Source organism: Rhinopithecus roxellana, chromosome 12, assembly GCF_007565055.1.
Source record: "Rhinopithecus roxellana isolate Shanxi Qingling chromosome 12, ASM756505v1, whole genome shotgun sequence".
Taxonomy (NCBI): Eukaryota; Metazoa; Chordata; class Mammalia; order Primates; family Cercopithecidae; genus Rhinopithecus; species Rhinopithecus roxellana.
Window position 1 is genome coordinate 100,497,188 of NC_044560.1, and position 18,547 is coordinate 100,515,734.

The window sequence follows — 18,547 nt, forward strand, 5'->3', positions numbered from 1 at the left end:
CTTTTCCACATCAGGAGAATGGCTCCTGTTGGGCAGGGGGAGTAGCTAGAGTGAGGGGAGGCTCTAAGCCAGGCTCTGTTTCTTGATCTGGGCTGGTTACATAGGTATACTCAGGAAACACATCACATCTGACGTGCGCACTTCTCTGTATGTGTGCTATTTGTCAATAAAAAGTTAACGATCCTTCCTGTAAGAGATGCAGGTGAAATACTGTATTTGAGATCGCTTTATAATACGTCAACAAAAGCAAGTGTGGGCTGGGGTAGAGATAAAACTAGATTTTCAAAATCTTGGTCATTATTACAACTGAGTGATGGGTACATGGAGACTCATTAAAAACCCTTCTACTTTTTTTGTTTTTTGAGACGTCGTCTCACTCTGTCACCAGGCTGGACTGCAGTGGCGTGATCTCGGCTCACTGCAACCTCTGCCTCCCGGGTTCAAGTGATTCTCCTGCCTCAGCCTCCCGAGTAGCTGGGATTACAGGCATGCGTTGCCACACCCAGCTAATTTTTGTGTTTTTAGTAGAGATGGGGTTTCACCGTGTTGGCCAGGATGGTCTTGATTTCCTGACCTCGTGATCCGCCCACCTCAGCCTCCCAAAGTGCTGGGATTACAGGCGTGAGCCACCACGCCAACTCTTCTACTTTCATAAAACATGTCCTTAACACTTGTGAGTTGTATTTCCAAAAAACAGCTCTTCCAAAAAGGAGACAGAAATTCACTTACGGGGTCTGGCTTAGGCTTTCTTCAAAAGCTGGTATCTTTGCGTCTTCACGTAATTTTTTCAGTTGTTCTATGTGTTCTGGATTATCAATGCCCATTCCCATGGACAAAATTTCAGCTCGAACATTATAATCAATGACAGAGGTTTTTAAATTGGAAAGGTTTGTAATGTGCACCTTGAATCAATGAAAAAATCGAATATTAGCAGGAGTCACTCTGAATTTTAACTGAAGCACAGACACTCTCACAGGGTCTCTCTGGTTCATCCTGCCACGTCGGCTGCACTTCGGCGCTTGCCACGATGTGCAGGGCTTCCCATGGCAGCATCTGGATTGCTTCATACCTGAGGCTCCATCCAAATAGTCCAGGCCTTGCCCCATGCCACAGAAATATTAGCAGGTGGTGGGGGGGTGGCAAGAGCAAATCTGGGATAAACCCCTAGTCACGACCAATTTGCAAATCTGGGATAAACCCCTAGTCAGATGCATAATTCTTACATCTTTCTCATTCCTTCTCAACTATTTTTACCTCCTGAGGCTCAGCGTCTGCCCGTGCCTGGGAAAGGCCTAAGCCAAGAACCTGAATCCTGTTCTGGGCCATTTCTTCTGTTTGTCTTTTCTGCAACCAAAACATCCTCATCCATTTCCATTTATACAAAATTAAGTAAAACACAAAAATCTCTAACAAACTGGCCCTGTTGGTGGAGATGTGGGTATAGGAGGGGCTGTCCCTTCCATGGTGAGGGTGGGGGGTGTCCAGGCCTGCCCTGCCTGGGGCCTCTTCCTAGGTGAACCCCAGGAATGTGTGCCCACCGGGGAATGTGTGGAGGAGCCTCTCTCTGTTCAAACTGGGTGGGAGCAGGAGCAGGTGGAGACCGCGAGGGTGGGTCTGTTTCCCTCTGGCCGCCGTGAGCACTGCCACACGAGCTGCAGTGTGGATCCATCTGCCCGGTGGGTTTTCTTCTTTACTTCAATCTCTTTTAAATCTCCACTTAATAAAATTTTTGCTTTTCTCCCCCCAACAAAAAACAAACACAATAATATCACAGCATCAACTAAGATGCCCAAGTCTCCTCATTTACCTGCATTTGTAATCCATATTTTCTCTTCTGAAAACCATTTTCTGCTTAGTCTTAAACCTTACATCCAAACTCCCCTTTTAACATGTTAAAACTTTTCCAACCTCATAAAAATAACTTTCAGCAAAAGTTTTTATAAACTGACTCTGTTAAATCTTGTAAGTATTCATAATAAGATTTAAGTGGAGGAGTGGAGCTCTTGGGGAACAAGCAGGAAGGGTGGTGCCAGCAGCGGTGGAGAGACACGGAGGCTGGTTGAGTCACGTGTCCTTGTCATGTGTCCTCCCCTCCCCCTTCCCCCCGCCTCCCCCAAGGGTTGCTCTGCAGGATGGGGGCTTCGTGTGCTTTGCTCCCAGAGGGAACCCGGTGCCCAGCACTGCTCCTGGCACGTGGCAGGTGCTCAGTAAGTGCGTGGGGAATGAGCAAGTTAGAAACTGTCAGCATCGGAGAATGTCACATGGAGTCCTCAAGAAACTTTGTTCAGCTGCATGTGTGTGTGTGTGTGTGTGCCTCACATACACAATGCACATGTGTGCTGGGGTTACAATGTAAAATGTTCCCCTGAACAAAAACTAAACCCACAACCCAATTCATGACCCAAATAACATGAAAAACACCTCTCCCTAACAGAGCCCCAAATAAGTCACCGTTTCTGTGCAGCAGTTATTCAAGTGACAGCTTAGAATAATCTGGATAATTTTAGTGGCCCATTCAAACAGATTTATTTTTAAGAAAAATGCATACTTACCATTGGATCAATCCAAACTGTATTTCCCAAAGCCAGGATCACTTTTGCAACATGTAATTTTCCAACAATTTTATGATGGATGTACCTAGTAACCTGAAAAAAGCACTTAACATTATTTTAGGTGAGGCTTCAACAAAATACCTTATTTTGTATACACCATACAGTTTGCAAAATATTCCATGCATTTCATTTGAGCCTCACAGTAACGCTATGAGGTCACAGACATCATCACCCCCTTTCGTCCACAAGGCTAATAGCAGAGTTTAGTGAGGCAGGTGTGGAAAGGAACTCGCCCATGGTCTCTTACTAGTGAGTTCCCAGAGCTCAAGGCGGGGTCTGTGCCTTTGGGACCCAACACTGTACATTTCCTTCTGTGTACATGCGTATCACATCTCCTCCATCACCTACCAATCTGTCTTTAAAGCACAGATGCCTATTTCTTTGAAAGCTCAATGAAAGTGAAGTGAAAGTTGTTCCTCCTGCTCTGAAGCCGTCACTGCAATGGAGCTGCCTTGCAGCCAGTGACACTGGAGCTGAGGGCCTGGTCTTTTGTGTACCCGTCCCTGAGTAAATGGCTGTTGTTTTCTTTCTTTTTTTCTTTGACACAGGATCTCTCTCCACCACCCAGGCTGGAGTGCAGTGGCATAATCATAGCTCACTGCAGCCTTGAACTCCAGGGCCCCAGCAATCCTCCTTCCTCAGCCTCCCCAGTAGCTGAGACCACAGACACGCACCACACTTGGTTAATTTTTAATTTTTTTTTTTTTTAGAGATGGGGTCTCACAACGTTGCCCAGGCTGGTCTTGAACTCCTAGGCTCAAGCACTCCTCCCATCTTGGGCTCCCAAGGATTACAGGTATGAGTCACCACGCCTGGCCATGGCCGTTTCCTCTCAAGGAGGAACACAACAGGCAGGACCTGTCTAAGCAACCTCTCATGCACATTTTCACATGAACAAAGCAGGGTGAAAGGGACCTGCCCATTTCCGTCCCCCTTGCACTTGGTGAATCAATTCGAAAGAACGGACACAGGAGAAGCTTTCTCCATTCCCACAGAAGGCAGCTCCCTCAATGGAGACTTTCAGTCAGTCATCTTCACAGGTCAGGTGTTTCTTGGGGAAAGGACTGTGACCTTCTTGCTGATGACTACATTCCCAGAACCCAGGAGGGTACCTGGTACACAGGAGATGGTCATTACAAAGAAGGAACACCACTGCCTTGTGATAAAGGCCCCTTTTACTAAACTTAGAAGAGTAAGGTAGTGTGTTTATCCTGCATCATGGAAGCATTCACTTGTTTATTTCCTGGATAATGTTTAACTTTGTAACCCAAACTGTTTTTACTTTGCCAATTGCAATGACTTATTTCATGTCCCATTTGTCGAATTATGCAAAATGTAACCTTTCCTTGGAGAATCGGAGCACTTAGCAACACGACTCATGCTCCAGTGATGGGCAGGACTGGCTGCAGGTCTCTCCCTGGCCGCAAGGGCTGGGCCTTCCCACTCCACTTGGACGGCCCTCTTCTGTTGCTGTGCCTCAGCACAAGTGGTTCTCTTTGCTTTCAACGCCCATCTGTCCTACTTGGTGACATCCCAGTTATCCCACGAAGCCCAGAGGAAATGACCCTTCCTTTGGCAGCTTTTCTGTCCTCCATATCTCCTTCCTGGCCCATCGTCCCTGCCCCAGTGGAATCACCTGGCCTCTCCTGAGACCACCCATTGTGCCCCCTCTTTGGCTGGAGGGTCCACTTTTCCACTTTTTTTCTGTTTTTTGATTTGTTTTCTTTAAGAGACAGGGTATCTCACTCTGTCACCCAGGCTGGAGTGCAGTGACACGATCATAGATCATTGCAGCCTCGACTTCCTGGGCTCAAGGAATCCTCATCCCTCGGCTTCCCAAACTGTTGAGATTATAGGCCACAGCACCCAGCCTGGAATGTTCACTTTTGTAGGTGCTTCCCCTGCTTAGGTTGTGGGCAATTTATTTTACTGACATCCCTACTTTATACCAATTCTGTGAGCGTAAGCACAAGGTTAGTGGCGGCGGCAGTGTTGTGGCTGCCCAGCACCTCTCTGAGGGCTCAGCTGGGATGTTCACACACCGTGGGGATCTGAGCAGACCGCGCTTTCCCTGCCCAAATGTCACACTCTAAATCCAGACAGGCCTCAATTCTGTGTATATTCTGGGTTAAATACATTCTAAAAGTCAACACTAGATAAAAAGCCAAAATAACCCACCTTTGGATTCCATTCCATTTCATTGTCTGCAGGTTTCACCCTACAGACAATAAACTCCACAGCCTGCGGGGGAAGCGTGTGGAAATGTTCTGGGAGATGTAGCAGCTGGTCCCTTGTGACAAGTCCTGTCCTGCCTTCGTCGATGAACTCTACAAGGATGTCATCCAGGGCCCAGGCGTCTTCTTTTTGGCTCACTTCCAACACCTGAACCCTGGAGAACAACGGGGCATTGGTTCAATACACACAGAGATTCCAGAAAGGATTGTGTTTGCCTCAAATTACCATGAAATGGAAAACATATAAAAAGACTCCGAAATGCCATGATTTTACTCTATACTAGAAATAAAAACTAAGGTCTTCAGTAATTCAAGTGGTGGAGTTTTTAAAGTATACATAGGTATAAAAACATGTACTTTTGAATAAGAATAAATCCTTTTATCTAACAACATAATAAAAATTAACATAGCAAATTAAAGTCACAAAGTTTTTTTCTTTTTTTCTTTTTGTCTTTTTTGTTTGTTTGTTTTTTGTAGAGACAAGGTCTTGCTCTGTGGCCCAGACTGGAGTGCAGTGGCATGATCATAGCTCAGTGCAGCCTCGACCTCCTGGGCTTAAGCAATCCATTCACCTCAGCCTCCCACAGTGCTGGGATTACAGGCATGAGCGATGTCACCTGTCAAGTTTCAAAGTTTCTGAATTCAAGGCTATCACCAGGTGGCGCCAGGTGTGGATTTAAGGGAAGTGGGTGCAAACGAGGTTGGAACAAACTATGCCAGGTATCGAGCTGACCTGACACCATGTTCGTAACATTGCCAAGGCTGTTTTCTTATCTGTAGAACGGGAATGATGCCCACTTGATAGGAACTTGGCAAGAATTAAGTGAGTTAAAGATGTATGTGTATGTTGCACGCAGTGATGGCTCAACGGGTCACGGTGTCACCATGCTCAGGAGCCTGGGGAAGAGTTTCCCACGAAGAACTGGAGCAGATCTGGGGGGAAAACCCCGCTGTCACCAGGTTCACATACACACTCAAATGGACAGAGGTGAAAATAGGAACTCAACACCATTTAGTTACCTCATGCTTCAAAACTTTACAGGTGAAATAAACAGATATGTTACCTGTGAAAAAGCGTTTCTTCTGCTAATCCATACAATCCAAACTTCTTCACCTTTTCCACAGTTGTTTTATTAGAATCCTTAAAATACTCATTCATTTCAGCATTGAGAGTTGCATAAAGATCCATGTGTTTATCAATTATACGGCCAACATAATTTGTTGCATTCAAAATATAAAAAGGTATTATCTGAAACATATATAGTAAACATGACCAGGAAACAAACTTAGGCTAAACTGGAGATGTACACACTCCCTGTATCTGCAGAAATCAGTACCCAACCTAAGAAACCAAAGCTTAGCAATGTGGATTTAGAAATAAACTAGGAAGCTAGCCAAAAAGGCAAGGCAAAACCAATACCTCACATAGTCACAAAGAATTAGAATTTCACTTTAAATCTAATGGAAGATTTTTTTATTTTGCAAATTTCATTATTTTAAATCTTCATTATTAGGTATAAGTGTTCCTTTGTTTACCTTCTAACTGCACTTCTATAGAAATTCTTCTTAAAATAGCATTGCTGTCTCTCGAGACCTTCCGATCTTTTTTCAGGTAACAAGATACATCTTAATTTTATTTTTTTTTTTTTGAGACGGAGTCTCACTCTGTTGCCCAGGCTGGAGTGCAGTGGTGCGATCTCGGCTCACTGCAAGCTCTGCCTCCCGGGTTCACGCCATTCTCCTGCCTCAGCCTCCCGAGTAGCTGGGACTACAGGCGCCCGCCACCACGCCCAGCTAATTTTTTTGTATTTTTAGTAGAGACGGGGTTTCATTGTGTTAGCCAGGATGGTCTCGATCTCCTGACCTCGTGATCCGCCCGCCTTGAACTCCCAAAGTCCTGGGATTACAGACTTGAGCCACCGCGTCCGGCCAAGATACATCTTATTACGAGCATACTGTTTACCAGCTTCCAGGGTTATAGGGATAAAACTGTGTCCTACAGGGACCCTCAGCAATCCAGAAGTGGACAGAGAGGCCACAGCTTGCGTATGCTGGAGAAGACAGCCCTTCACAGGTTAGAGTAGGCATGGGGACCAGTGTGTGAGGAAGAAGTCAGTGTGCAGAGGGCAGAGACACCCTGCATGAAGGCAGGGAGCCCTGGCTGCCCAGAGCAGATGCCAGGAGTGAGAAGTAGGCACTTGGCAGGATGGGGGAGAGGGCTGGGCTGGCGACACCCACAGGCACCAGTGTCTGTGCCTGTGCGGGAGGAAGCAGAGGGAAGCAATAGACCTGAGAACAGAGAGCTCTAGAACAGGCAAGAGGCCCTCCCTGGAAACAGGCTCAGCCAGTGTGATAAGCGAGCCTGGAAGGCTTCACCTGCCTCCACAGTGGGTGAAGGCTGGAGCCCCTACAAAATCTCCACACTGTCCCTCCAGGGACAAGAGGGATGAAGGAAGAGAAAACCAGGTAAGAGTTCAGGAGGGGAACAGGGCCAGGGAATCTCAGAAATCTTAGACACTACATCACCATATTCATTTTATACAGTATATAAAACAACAGAAATGGGAACTCCATGAAATCAGAAAAGTTACCCTGACCCACACCTCCTCCAAAATGCCAGGAAAACAAATTCTATCCAAAAACGAGCAGCAGCAAAGTAACAAGGTTAAATCCGATATGAAGTCATCATAAAATAACAAAATGTATTATATAAAAATAAAATAATTAAAAAGAGAAGAGCAGAAGAACCATCCCTACAGACAATGAAACCTGTTAGAAAGATACATCCACAGATTAAAAACATAACCTTCAAGAAACACTGCATTTAGTTTGTTAATTAAGAAAACAATACATGTATAAAAGAGTAACAGATCAGAATTACAACAACTTAGAAATGAGGTGACAGAAAGCAAGAAAGAGTTAGAAATTTTTTTAAAAAATTCAATAATGAAAACTGTAGTGGGCTGGATGGTGACTCTCCCAAAAGAGGTATGTCCATGTCCTAACCCCAAGGTCACTGTGACTTTGACCTGACTTGAAAACAGGGTCTTTGCAGTGGTAGTGAAATCTGCAGACCAGGAAATGGCTCTGGGTTATCCAGATGGGCCCTCCCTCCAATGAAACGTCCTTTATAAGGGGCACAGAGAAGAGGAGGTCATGTGAAGATGCAGGTAGAGAAAGAGCTACAGTGGCTGCCGGCTGAGACACAAGGACGCCGGGCGAGCCACAGGCCAGGTCACCTTCTGGAGGCTGCAGAGGGGCACAGCCCTGCTGACACCCTGACGTTGGACTCTGGCATCCAGGAACATGACAGAAGAAATGTATGTGACTTTAAGTCACTAACTCGGTGGTAATCTTTTACAGTAGCCTAGGAAATTAACACAAAAGATACTGCCCTAAGGGAAACAGGTGAAAGGGATAGAAATTGCATGCTCAGGCCGGGCGGGGTGGCTCAAGCCTGTAATTCCAGCACTTTGGGAGGCCGAGACGGGCGCATCACGAGGTCAGGAGATTGAGACCATCCTGGCTAACACAGTGAAACCCCGTCTCCACTAAAAAAAAAAATACAAAAAACTAGCCGGGCGAGGTGGCGGGCGCCTGTAGTCCCAGCTACTTGGGAGGATGAGGCAGGAGAATGGCGTAAACCCGGGAGGCGGAGCTTGCAGTGAGCTGAGATCCGGCCACTGCACTCCAGCCTGGGCGACAGAGCAAGACTCTGTCTCAACCAAAAAAAAAAAAAGAAATTGCATGCTCAAAAAGAAATGAAGAAATTAATAAAAAGGGGATCTGAAAGAAAATTTAAAAATCCTTAACTTGGCAATTCTATCTGCATCTTATTACAGAATTTTCCTCAAAGAAATTATCATGAATGTCTTGAAAAGATTCATGTAATCACTGTATTATTATTATTTTTAAAATTTGTTTGTAGAGACAAGGTCTCGCTATGTTGCCCAGGCTGGTCTTGAACTCCTGGCCTCAAGTGATCTGCCCGCCTCAGTCTCCCAAAATGATGAGATTACAGGTAGGAGCCACTGTGTCCAGTCACTGCATTATTTTTAATGGCCCCCAAATAGAAACATTTTCTGAAAATATAATTGAAAAAAAAATCCTTAAACTGTCATCCATTACTGAATTTGATCTTGGCTTATAAATAAGCTGGGGCCCTGAAATAAGGCACCTTGTAAGGATGCACGCCTCTGGTTGGATTAATGGTGGTATGTTAATACTGATCACTGGAAGACATCATTACATCTACTAAGATCCTGCTTAACAAATAAAACACGTTTATTAACATGACCATTCGTCAGAGGACACAAGGATCTTTAACCGAACCTACTTTAATGTATCCAAATGAAGGTAGGGCTTGGCTGGACAGTTTCCTGGGCATGTCCGTTTCTGGATTAATACGGTGTCGGTCAGGACAGATCCTCTTGTCTCTGAAAATGAAATGACTAGATTTACCATAAATAAGTAATAATTGTTAATGTGAATTTTAATGCTTTCTTCAGAAAATTAATCTGCAACCTAAATCAGAGAACTTTTATTCCAAACACCCTAAAAATTGAATAACAACATTAAATATTTCAGATGACATTAATAATATATAAATAAGTACAAACGGATTTTACATTTTAATTAACACTGAATAAACTCAATAAGTTACTTCATTATTTCTCTAGCAAACTTTTTTTTTTTTTTTTTAAGAGTTTGGTCTCACTCTGTTGCCCAGGCTGGAGTGCAGTGGCAAGATCATGTCTCACCACAGCCTCTTAACTCCTGGGCTCAAGAGATCCTCCCTGCTCAGCCACCCTATTTCTCTAGCCATTCTAAAATGCATTATGTAAATGGACAAAATATATTTTCAAAATAAAGACTGAATTACAAATACATTGCCATAATACACAACAAAGGCCAATCGACCTCTAACCCAGAAGCCATTCCTTAACTACAATGCTGCTTCCACATTGAGAAATAGTGGAAATTGTCGTTTTAAAAGTCAGTATTTGAGGCCGAGCGCGGTGGTTCGTGCCTGTAATCCCAGCACTTTGGGAGGCCAAGACAGGCCAATCACCTGAGGTCAGGAGCTCGAGACCAGCCTGGTCAACATGGTGAAACCCTGACTCTACTAAAAATACGAAAATTAGCTGGGCATGATGGCGGGCGCCTACTTACAGTCCCAGCTATTCAGGAGGCTGATGCAGGAAAATCACTGGAACCCAGGAGGCAGAGGTTGCAGTGAGCCAAGATGGTGCCACTGTACCCCAGCCTGGGTGACAGAGCAAGACTCCATCTCTAAATAAATAAATAAATAAAGTCAATATTTGGCTGGGGATGGTGGCTCATGCCTGTAATCCCAACACTTTGGGAGGCTGAGGTGGGCGGACCACTTGAGGTGAGGGGTTTGAGACCAGCTTGGCCAACATGGCGAACCCCATCTCTACTAAAAATACAAAAATTAGCCAGGTGTGGTGGTGCACACCTGTGATCCCAGCTACTCAGGAAGCTGAGGCACAAGAACTGCTTGAACCCGGAAGGCGGAGGTTTCAGCGAGCTGAGATCATGCCATTGCACTCCAGCCTGGGTGACAGAGCCAGAGACTGTCTTAGAAAAAAAAAAAAAAAAAAAGTCGGTCTTCTTTAAGCATAAATAGAAGTGCTGCTAGTAATACATTTAATGTACAATAATTCAAAAACGTTAATGTCAACAGTTATCTTTAAATTTAATCCAGCAGCTACGTATCAGACACCCACGTCCCAGCCTCAGCTGTCTGTGTATCAAGCAGTGGTGGTGTGTCTGGATCAGGCAGAGAAGCCCCATGACTGTCAAAGTACCCACGCTCTCCAAGCTGATCAACACAATCAATGGAGTCCCTAGCAAAACTCCACAAGGTTTCTGAAGAAACTAATAGGCTCATTCTAAAACGTACATGGAGGCCAGGTGGGATGGCTCATGCCTGTAATCCCAGCACTTTCAGAGGCTGAGGCAGGTGGATCAGCTGAGGTCAGGAGTTTGAGATTAGCCTGGCCAACATGGTGAAACCCTGTCTCTAATGAAAATACAAAAATTAACTGGGCGTGGTGGCACACGCCTGTAGTCCCAGCTACTCAGGAAGCTGAGGCAGGAGAACTGTTTGAACCCAGAAGGCAGAGGCTGCAGTGAGCCAAGATTGCACCACTGCACTCCAGCCTGGGTGACAGAGCGACACTCCATCTCAAAAAAAAAAAAAAAAAGATACAAAAAATAAAATGTATGTGGAGGTGCAATGGATTTAAAATAGCCAAACAACCTTGGTGAGGACCAAAGCTGGAGGACTCATACACCAGCTCCTAAGACTTGCTATAAGAAAGTGTAGTACTGGTATAAAGTTAGACCAATAGGCCAATGTAACAGAAGAGAGTCCAAAAATGGACCACATATACCATCACCTGGCTTATGGCAAATGCATTAATGCAGTGAGAACCAAATGATATTTTAAATAAACAATGCTGAAGCAAACCATTATTTATATGGAAAAATCAAACCTTGCCCCGGATTTCACATTACACATATAATTTTTCTTCTTTTTTCTTTATTTTGGACATAGGATCTCATTCTATCGCCCAGGCTGAAGTGCAGTGGCACAATCACAGCTCACTGAATCCTTGACTTCCCAGGCTCAAGTGATCTTCCTACTCCAGGCTCCTCAGTAGCTGGGACTACAGGCATGTGCCACCACAGCTGGCGTGTATGTGTGTGTGTATAAATATATACACACGTATATAAATATACACACACACATACACATATATACATATATGTGTGTGTATATATATACACACACATACATATATTATATATATATATATATATATATATATATGTATTTTTTTTTTTTAAGACACCAGGTCTCTGTGTGTTGCCCAGGCTGGTCTCGGAACTCCTGAGCTCAAGTGATCCTCCCACTCCAGCCTCCCAAAGCGCTGGGATTATAGGTGCGAGCCACCATACTTGGTAATACACACAAACTAATTTAATATGAATTATAAGTGTAACTGTGAAAGCTAAAACTATAAAGCTTCTAGAAATATAGGAGAATGCCTTCATGACCTTGAAATAGGTAATTTTTTTTTTTTTTTTGAGATGGAATCTCACTCTGTGGTCCAGGCTGGAATGCAGCGGCACAATCTCTCACTCTGTCACCCAGTCTGGAGTGCAGTGGTGTGAACTTGGCTCACTGCAACCTCCACTTCCCAGGTTCAAGCGATTCTCCTGCCTCAGCCTCCTATGTAGCTGATTACAGGTGTGTGCCACCACACCCAGCTAACTTTTTTCTTTCTTCTTTTTGAGACAGAATCTTGCTCTGTCTCCAGGCTGGAGTGCAGTGGTGTGATCTTGGCTCACTACAACCTCTGCCTCCAGGGTTCAAGTGATTCTCCTGCCCCAGCCTCCCTAGTAGCTGGGACTACAGGTACATACCACCACGCCCAGCTAATTTTTGTATTTTTTTAGTAGAGACGGGGTTTCACCATGTTGACCAGGATGGTCTCGATCTCTTGATCTCATGATCTGCCGGCCTCGGCCTCCCAAAGTGCTGGGATTACAGGCATGAGCCACTGCACCTGGCCGAGATAGGCAAATATTTCCTATAAGCACACAAAAAGGTAACCTGAAAATACCTCATCAGGCTGGGCACAGTGGCTCACGCCTGTAATCCCAGCACTTTGGGAGGTCAAGGCAGGCGGATCACGAGGTCAGGAGATCAAAACCATCCTGGCTAACATGGTGAAACCCCGTCTCTACTAAAAACACAAAAAAATTAGCCAAGCGTGGTGGCGGGCGCCTGTAGTCCCAACTACTTGGGAGGTTGAAGCAGGAGGACGGCATGAACCTGGGAGGCGGAGCTTGCAGTAAGCCAAGATAGCGCCACTGCACTCCAGCCTGGGCGACAGAGTGAAATGCCATCTCAAAAAAACAAAAAACAAAAAACTTCAACAAAATTTAAAATGCCTGTTCATCATCAGCAGAATATTAAGAGTGAAAATGCAAGCCACAGCTTGGAGGAGACATTCTCAGTGCACACATCACACAAAGTACTTACGTTGGGTATATATAAGCTACTCCCCCCACAAACCAAGACAAAAAAGATAAACACTCCCTGTAAAAACTGGTCAAAAGACCTCAACAGGCACTTCACAAAAAGAGGATGGCCAACTGTCCCATAAGCCTATGAAAAGATATTCAACATCATTAATCATTAGGGAAATGCAAATTAACATCACAATGGTTTACCACTCCACCCCTACCAACACTAAGCACTGGTGAGGGTGGGGGACAACTCAGGCTCTCTCAGACAGTACTGACCAGACCAGAAAATGGCCAGACGCTTTGGAAGAATTAAACACATGCCTACCCCACGACCTGCCACTTACACTCCAGAGCATCCAAGAGAAATGGGTGCGCATTTCCACAAAAGACATGGCCAAGAGTGTTCCTAACAGCTTCAAACATCTTAGCCTGATAGTGGAAACCACCCACAGGCCCATCAACAGGAGAATGGATACACACACTGTGATACAGTCATATAACAGAACACTGAGCTACAAAACAAACCACAGATACACACAACACAGATGAACGTCACAGACACGAGGCTGAGAGAAAGAAGCCAGACACGAAAGAGAACATACCACGATGCCATTTCTATGGAGTTCAAAACCAAGCAAAATTAATCAACACTGACAGTCCTGCAGAGGGGAGGGCACGTGGGGAAGAGCGCGAGGGAACTCCTGGGCTGCTCCCTCAGAGTGGGTGGTGGCTTCTACAGATACATGACAATTCACCACATTGCACCAGTTGTGCACTTTACTGCAGGTTATACATCAGTTTAATTAGAAACAAATCACTGGCTTACTTGCAAAAACCAAAAGCCTTCAGATACGGACAAAGAAGTCTTCCAGCTTTCTTATCCTCTTTGGCTTCCAGAACTCCTGCGGTGAACTCGTACAGCTCTGCGGGGACCTTGGCGTCCGCTCGCTCCAAGTAGCGCAGGATGCCCACTGCATGGCTTGCATCTTTCTCCGTCAGCAGCAAGACAGATTTGGCTTTCTTATCTCCCTGTTCTGCAGGAGAACCCTGAAAATTGGGGGTGAATAAACCCTGAAAATTGGGGGTGGATCATCTATATCCTAGTCTGACTGAGGAAACCTTGTGGACTCTGAGCTTATCATGACACAGAAGATGCCAGTAGAATATGGAAGAGAATAAAAATTCACCAAACCTGTTCCGTGTGAAAATGATCAGACATGCAATAAAGGCGTCCACCAAACACTTTTGGCGAGCCAGGGAAGCTGAAGTGAATTACACACGTGGCATCGGTGATGGCCAAGAGTGGGACGCAGTCGTCTGTGAGGGCTGCAGAGAGGGAGTCTGACAATGTCACATGCGCTGGAGTTCCCCCACGTACTTTAACCAGCAGTTCCCGCGGCCACACTGCAGTGGATTTCCGTATCACATTTTACTTTTTTGGATGCAACGAAACTTCTTCCCCATTTTTTCCCCAAAATGCCACAGCCCAGTGCTTAAATTCCAGAGAAAAGTGGTCTCCTTTTTAGCCTGAAAAATGTCTCTTATTACAAATCCAAGTGGCCCATATATTTTTCACTTATTCTATACATGTTGACTGTTATATTTTTAATATTAAATTTAGCAATCATGCATGACTATATAGAGAGAAAGCTTGAGGATCACTATCATAATATATATGATCATATATATTATATAATGGTGGCTGCCCACTGACCTGAGAGATTTACCTCAACATCAAAATCTTAGTGGAGGTTAATTTTTGATTTTGAAATTAACATCCTGGCTAACACGGTGAAACCCAGTTAACATTGCTAATAAACTCTCAGTAAACCTGGGGAATAATGAGAAATCTGGAGATGAGATACATAAATGAATTAAAGATAGGATTCCTAGCTCAGCCTTCACAAAATAGAAATAGAAACTAAAACTTACCTAATGCAATTTGAGAGCCAGAACTTAACTTCTTCTTCCACTGTTCTAAAACATTTTGTAAGTTAAAAATCATTTCTTTATGCATCTTCAAGCAAAATATTGAATTGCTTTCTACTACCTAAAGATGAAACGAAAGAGGCCAGGCCACAGTCAGGGATATAGGCTGGAAGCCAACTGTTCCATCAATAATTGTCAATGTAAAGCACTTTAAATGATTTCTGAGGGCACTACCTCACTGATCCCATAATTCTTAAGAATGAGATGATTATAAACTGAAATATATTTCCAAAATTCAGTTGTTTTTGTCTAAAATCTTGCTCAAGTGAAACAAGCAATCTTTTGCTAAAACTATTTTGCTTCCCTTTAAAATAACACAGCTATACTTGTATACACACACACATACACAACAGATAGAAAGTCCTTGTTGACCACAGTATCATGTAACTATACTTCTAGCTCACTGTTGCAGAAAGGTAGATGTACTATTAACTATTTGGTAGTTGGCTTCATTTCTATGTTTTACCACTAATATATACAAAATAAAACTGAATAAATTTTTAGCCAATTTATTTGATTTTTTTGGCTATATGATATCTTTTACTGTTATCTTCTCAATCTTCTTCTTCTTCTTCTTCTTTTTTTTTTTTTTGAGACAGGGTCTCACTATGTTGCCTAGGCTGGTCTTGAACTCCTGGATTCAAGCCATCTTCCCACCTCCACCTCTCAAAGGGCTAGGATTCAGGCATGAGCCACCTCAATCTTCATAAACAGAGGGTACAGAAGATGTTGTCATGTCTATAAATTGATACTTTTAATACTCCACCAAGACAAAACTCCCCTGCCCTGGGGAATGCTGCTGCAGGGGAAAGGCTCTGCCCACCCACCTGGTTCCTCCCCAGCACCAGGCCTCAGCCTCCATGTTCTGTGAGCAGACCCTACCTCCTCTTCTGATTGTTGTTAAACTTGTAAAACTGTACTTCCCTGCCACACAGTCGACTACCCCAGTAATTTTGTGATGACTTGAGATTCAACCAGTTGAAACAAACAGAACATTTTTTATATGGAGATGGGCTCACCTTACACACTATTTCTGTTTCAGCTACAGAGCAGGTGAAGATCAAGGTCTTTTGTGCCTGACTTGGAACTAAATCAAGAGCTTGGAGTAAAGTAGAAGTTTTTTCACATTCTAGGCAAAGATGTACTACCTGGTAATGAAGCACAGAAACAATGTGACTTTTTAATATTCTAGGAGCTCCAGATCCACTTTCCATAGGTGTTGGGATTTTAATAGAAAAGAATGTATAAGAAATCAATATATATTTAAATATTCAACTACAATTGTATTTCACTCATAATTTATATATGAAATCAAAGTTGTAATTGTTTAATATTAAGCCATGAAATAAAAGTTACTTGCTTGTGTTCGTCAGCTCCCCACCAACACACACACACACACACACACAGAATTACCTGTTGGACATTGCCATAGAGAGCAGCCTCTTCCATGGCTGTGATCACAATGTAGGGATCATTCATGAACTCTTTGATGAGATGTTCTATATGTTTGTTCCAATGAACTCCAACTGCAACAATCTGATGTGGTGCAGATTCCCTTTCTTCAACTTCAATATTTTTTTTAAAGCTATCTAATATAGCAAACATCTGAAAAATTAGTATAATTAATTTCGTTTTCATTTCAAAAGAGTAAGAACTAGTGTGACAGAACATAAAATGTTAGGGATTGTATATTTTCTGTTCTCAGAGTGGGGAAAGTCTTTCAAAAATAAAAAGGAAAAGGCCGGGTGTGGTAGCTCACGCCTGTAATCCCAGCACTCTGGGAGGCTGAGGCAGGTGGATCATGAGGTCAGGAGTTCGAGACCAGCTTGGCCAACATGGTGAAACCCTGTCTCTACTAAAGATACAAAAAATTAGCTGGGCATGGTGGTAGGCACCTGTAATCCCAGCTACTTGGAAGGCTGAGGCACAAGAATTGCCTGAACCCGGGAGGAGGAGGTTGCAGTGAGCCAAGATTGCACCATTGCACTCCAGTGAGTGGGACTCAGTCTCAAAAAAAAAAAAAGGCAAAAACTAAATAGGAGAAAATGTCAAGTTTAAAGTCAACAAATATCCTACAATCTCCATTATAAACAAAACTAAAGCACAAGCAACATCTTGGTAAACATGCATAACAAACTAATATGAGATTAATGTTCTTGCATAAAAACTTCTAAAAACTGATTAGCAAAAGATCATCCTACCAACAGAAAATAAGAAAAGGAAATGAACAAGCAACTCAGAGTGAATACAAATGATCAATACGAATTAATATTCAACCTAAAAAGTAATCAAGGAAATATAAATTAGGCTGACAAGACCCCACTGTTGGCCAGTTAGACTGGAAGAGAAAGCTGGGCCAAGCCTGCTCTGGCACCAGTTGTGGAGAGCCTGGCACATGGCTGACAGGAGTGCACATCAGATCATGCTTTCAGAAAGGACGCTGCACAGAGCAGTACGCCTAGATACTTGTTTTACAAAAAATCAGAACCTGAGATTTCAGAGGAGTTCGGGAACCCTGAATAGCCCCATCATCAGTAACAAAGCCTGGACTGGAAACTGGGGCCATCACTACTTCCAAGTGCATGCCCTTGACGATCATGTGACACTGCTTCCAAGAAAAGCCTTACAAGAGCTCAAAGCCTATGACCCATGAATCCCCTCTTAGGAATTCATCCTAAAGGAAACAAGTGCAAAAAACATGCATGTTCTGTAGCCACACACATATACAAATTATGTTGAATGTCCAAAATTAAGACAGCTTTAAAACAAATTCTGTGATGTCCAAAGAAATGCATACTGTATGGCCAGTAACCACCAGGCTGTGGAACAGGAAGCAGGCTACAAAATGGCCTGTAAAACATGCCCCTGATGTTATTAACTATATGTATCAACAAACACAAGAATTCAAAGGAAAGGAAGCAAGTACTCCAAAACAGTAAGAGGGATCCCTTCTGAGACTATGGCTCTGGGGGCTGCGTTTTTCAAGTGCTCTTCTCCATGTCTTAAATTTTCTAAAATAAAAATCATTACTTCCGTAATCAGAAAAACTTTAACTATCTTAGGAAATCTCTGGGAAAGAATGTTTGCACTTCAGAAAGAACTCTAACATTGGGAAGGAAATTTCAGATAACAATTCCTTCTTCTTAATTATAGAAGTTAAAGCGTAAAATTTGTTTAGATTAACCAATGTATTCCCCAACCAGACACTTTTCCTCCTTCCTGCCATCAGTTAGCATGTTAATCACACCTATCTTCTGAGTGGTGAAGACCTTAAGCCACGCTCACCTGTTCATTGGCTTCCAAGAATAGCACCTCCACCTCATCCAGGATCAGGTGGCAGAGCCTGAGGAACAGCAGGCTCTGACAGGCGAGAAGCCTCAGCAGGCTGTATGGGGTCGTAACAATCACATCACCTGCATTTAAAAGAAAAAGTCAACATTTTCAATTTTCCACAGGTTTTTCTAAGATTTCCTCTGCTAAGAGTCCACATACTTTTTAGAAATGCCTTCTAATGAAGTAAAACACTGCTTCTGTCCTAGTCAACCCTGTATGCCCAGCATCTAACAGTTTAAATGTTGAGTGAAAAAGTGATAAATGAATGAAATGACATAGTTTTCTCAGTGAAGCAGACGTAAGTCAAGATCAAGC

The 18,547-nt window shown here is 43.6% G+C and overlaps 1 protein-coding gene across 1 annotated transcript in view; it reads right to left on the reverse strand.

Annotated features, from left to right (window-relative positions):
* The window catches only part of TDRD12 (tudor domain containing 12), a 99,739-nt gene that overhangs the window by 10,784 nt on the left and 70,408 nt on the right, over positions 1-18,547 (reverse strand). The window contains exons 16-26 of the mRNA XM_010367008.2: positions 18,185-18,312; positions 16,313-16,504; positions 15,919-16,047; positions 14,843-14,960; positions 14,103-14,236; positions 13,737-13,957; positions 9,183-9,282; positions 5,911-6,095; positions 4,791-5,001; positions 2,553-2,645; positions 730-902 (exon numbers count right to left, since the gene is read on the reverse strand). Coding sequence (XP_010365310.2) covers positions 730-902; positions 2,553-2,645; positions 4,791-5,001; positions 5,911-6,095; positions 9,183-9,282; positions 13,737-13,957; positions 14,103-14,236; positions 14,843-14,960; positions 15,919-16,047; positions 16,313-16,504; positions 18,185-18,312 — 1,684 coding nt within the window. The remainder of the gene's footprint in view (positions 1-729; positions 903-2,552; positions 2,646-4,790; positions 5,002-5,910; positions 6,096-9,182; positions 9,283-13,736; positions 13,958-14,102; positions 14,237-14,842; positions 14,961-15,918; positions 16,048-16,312; positions 16,505-18,184; positions 18,313-18,547) is intronic.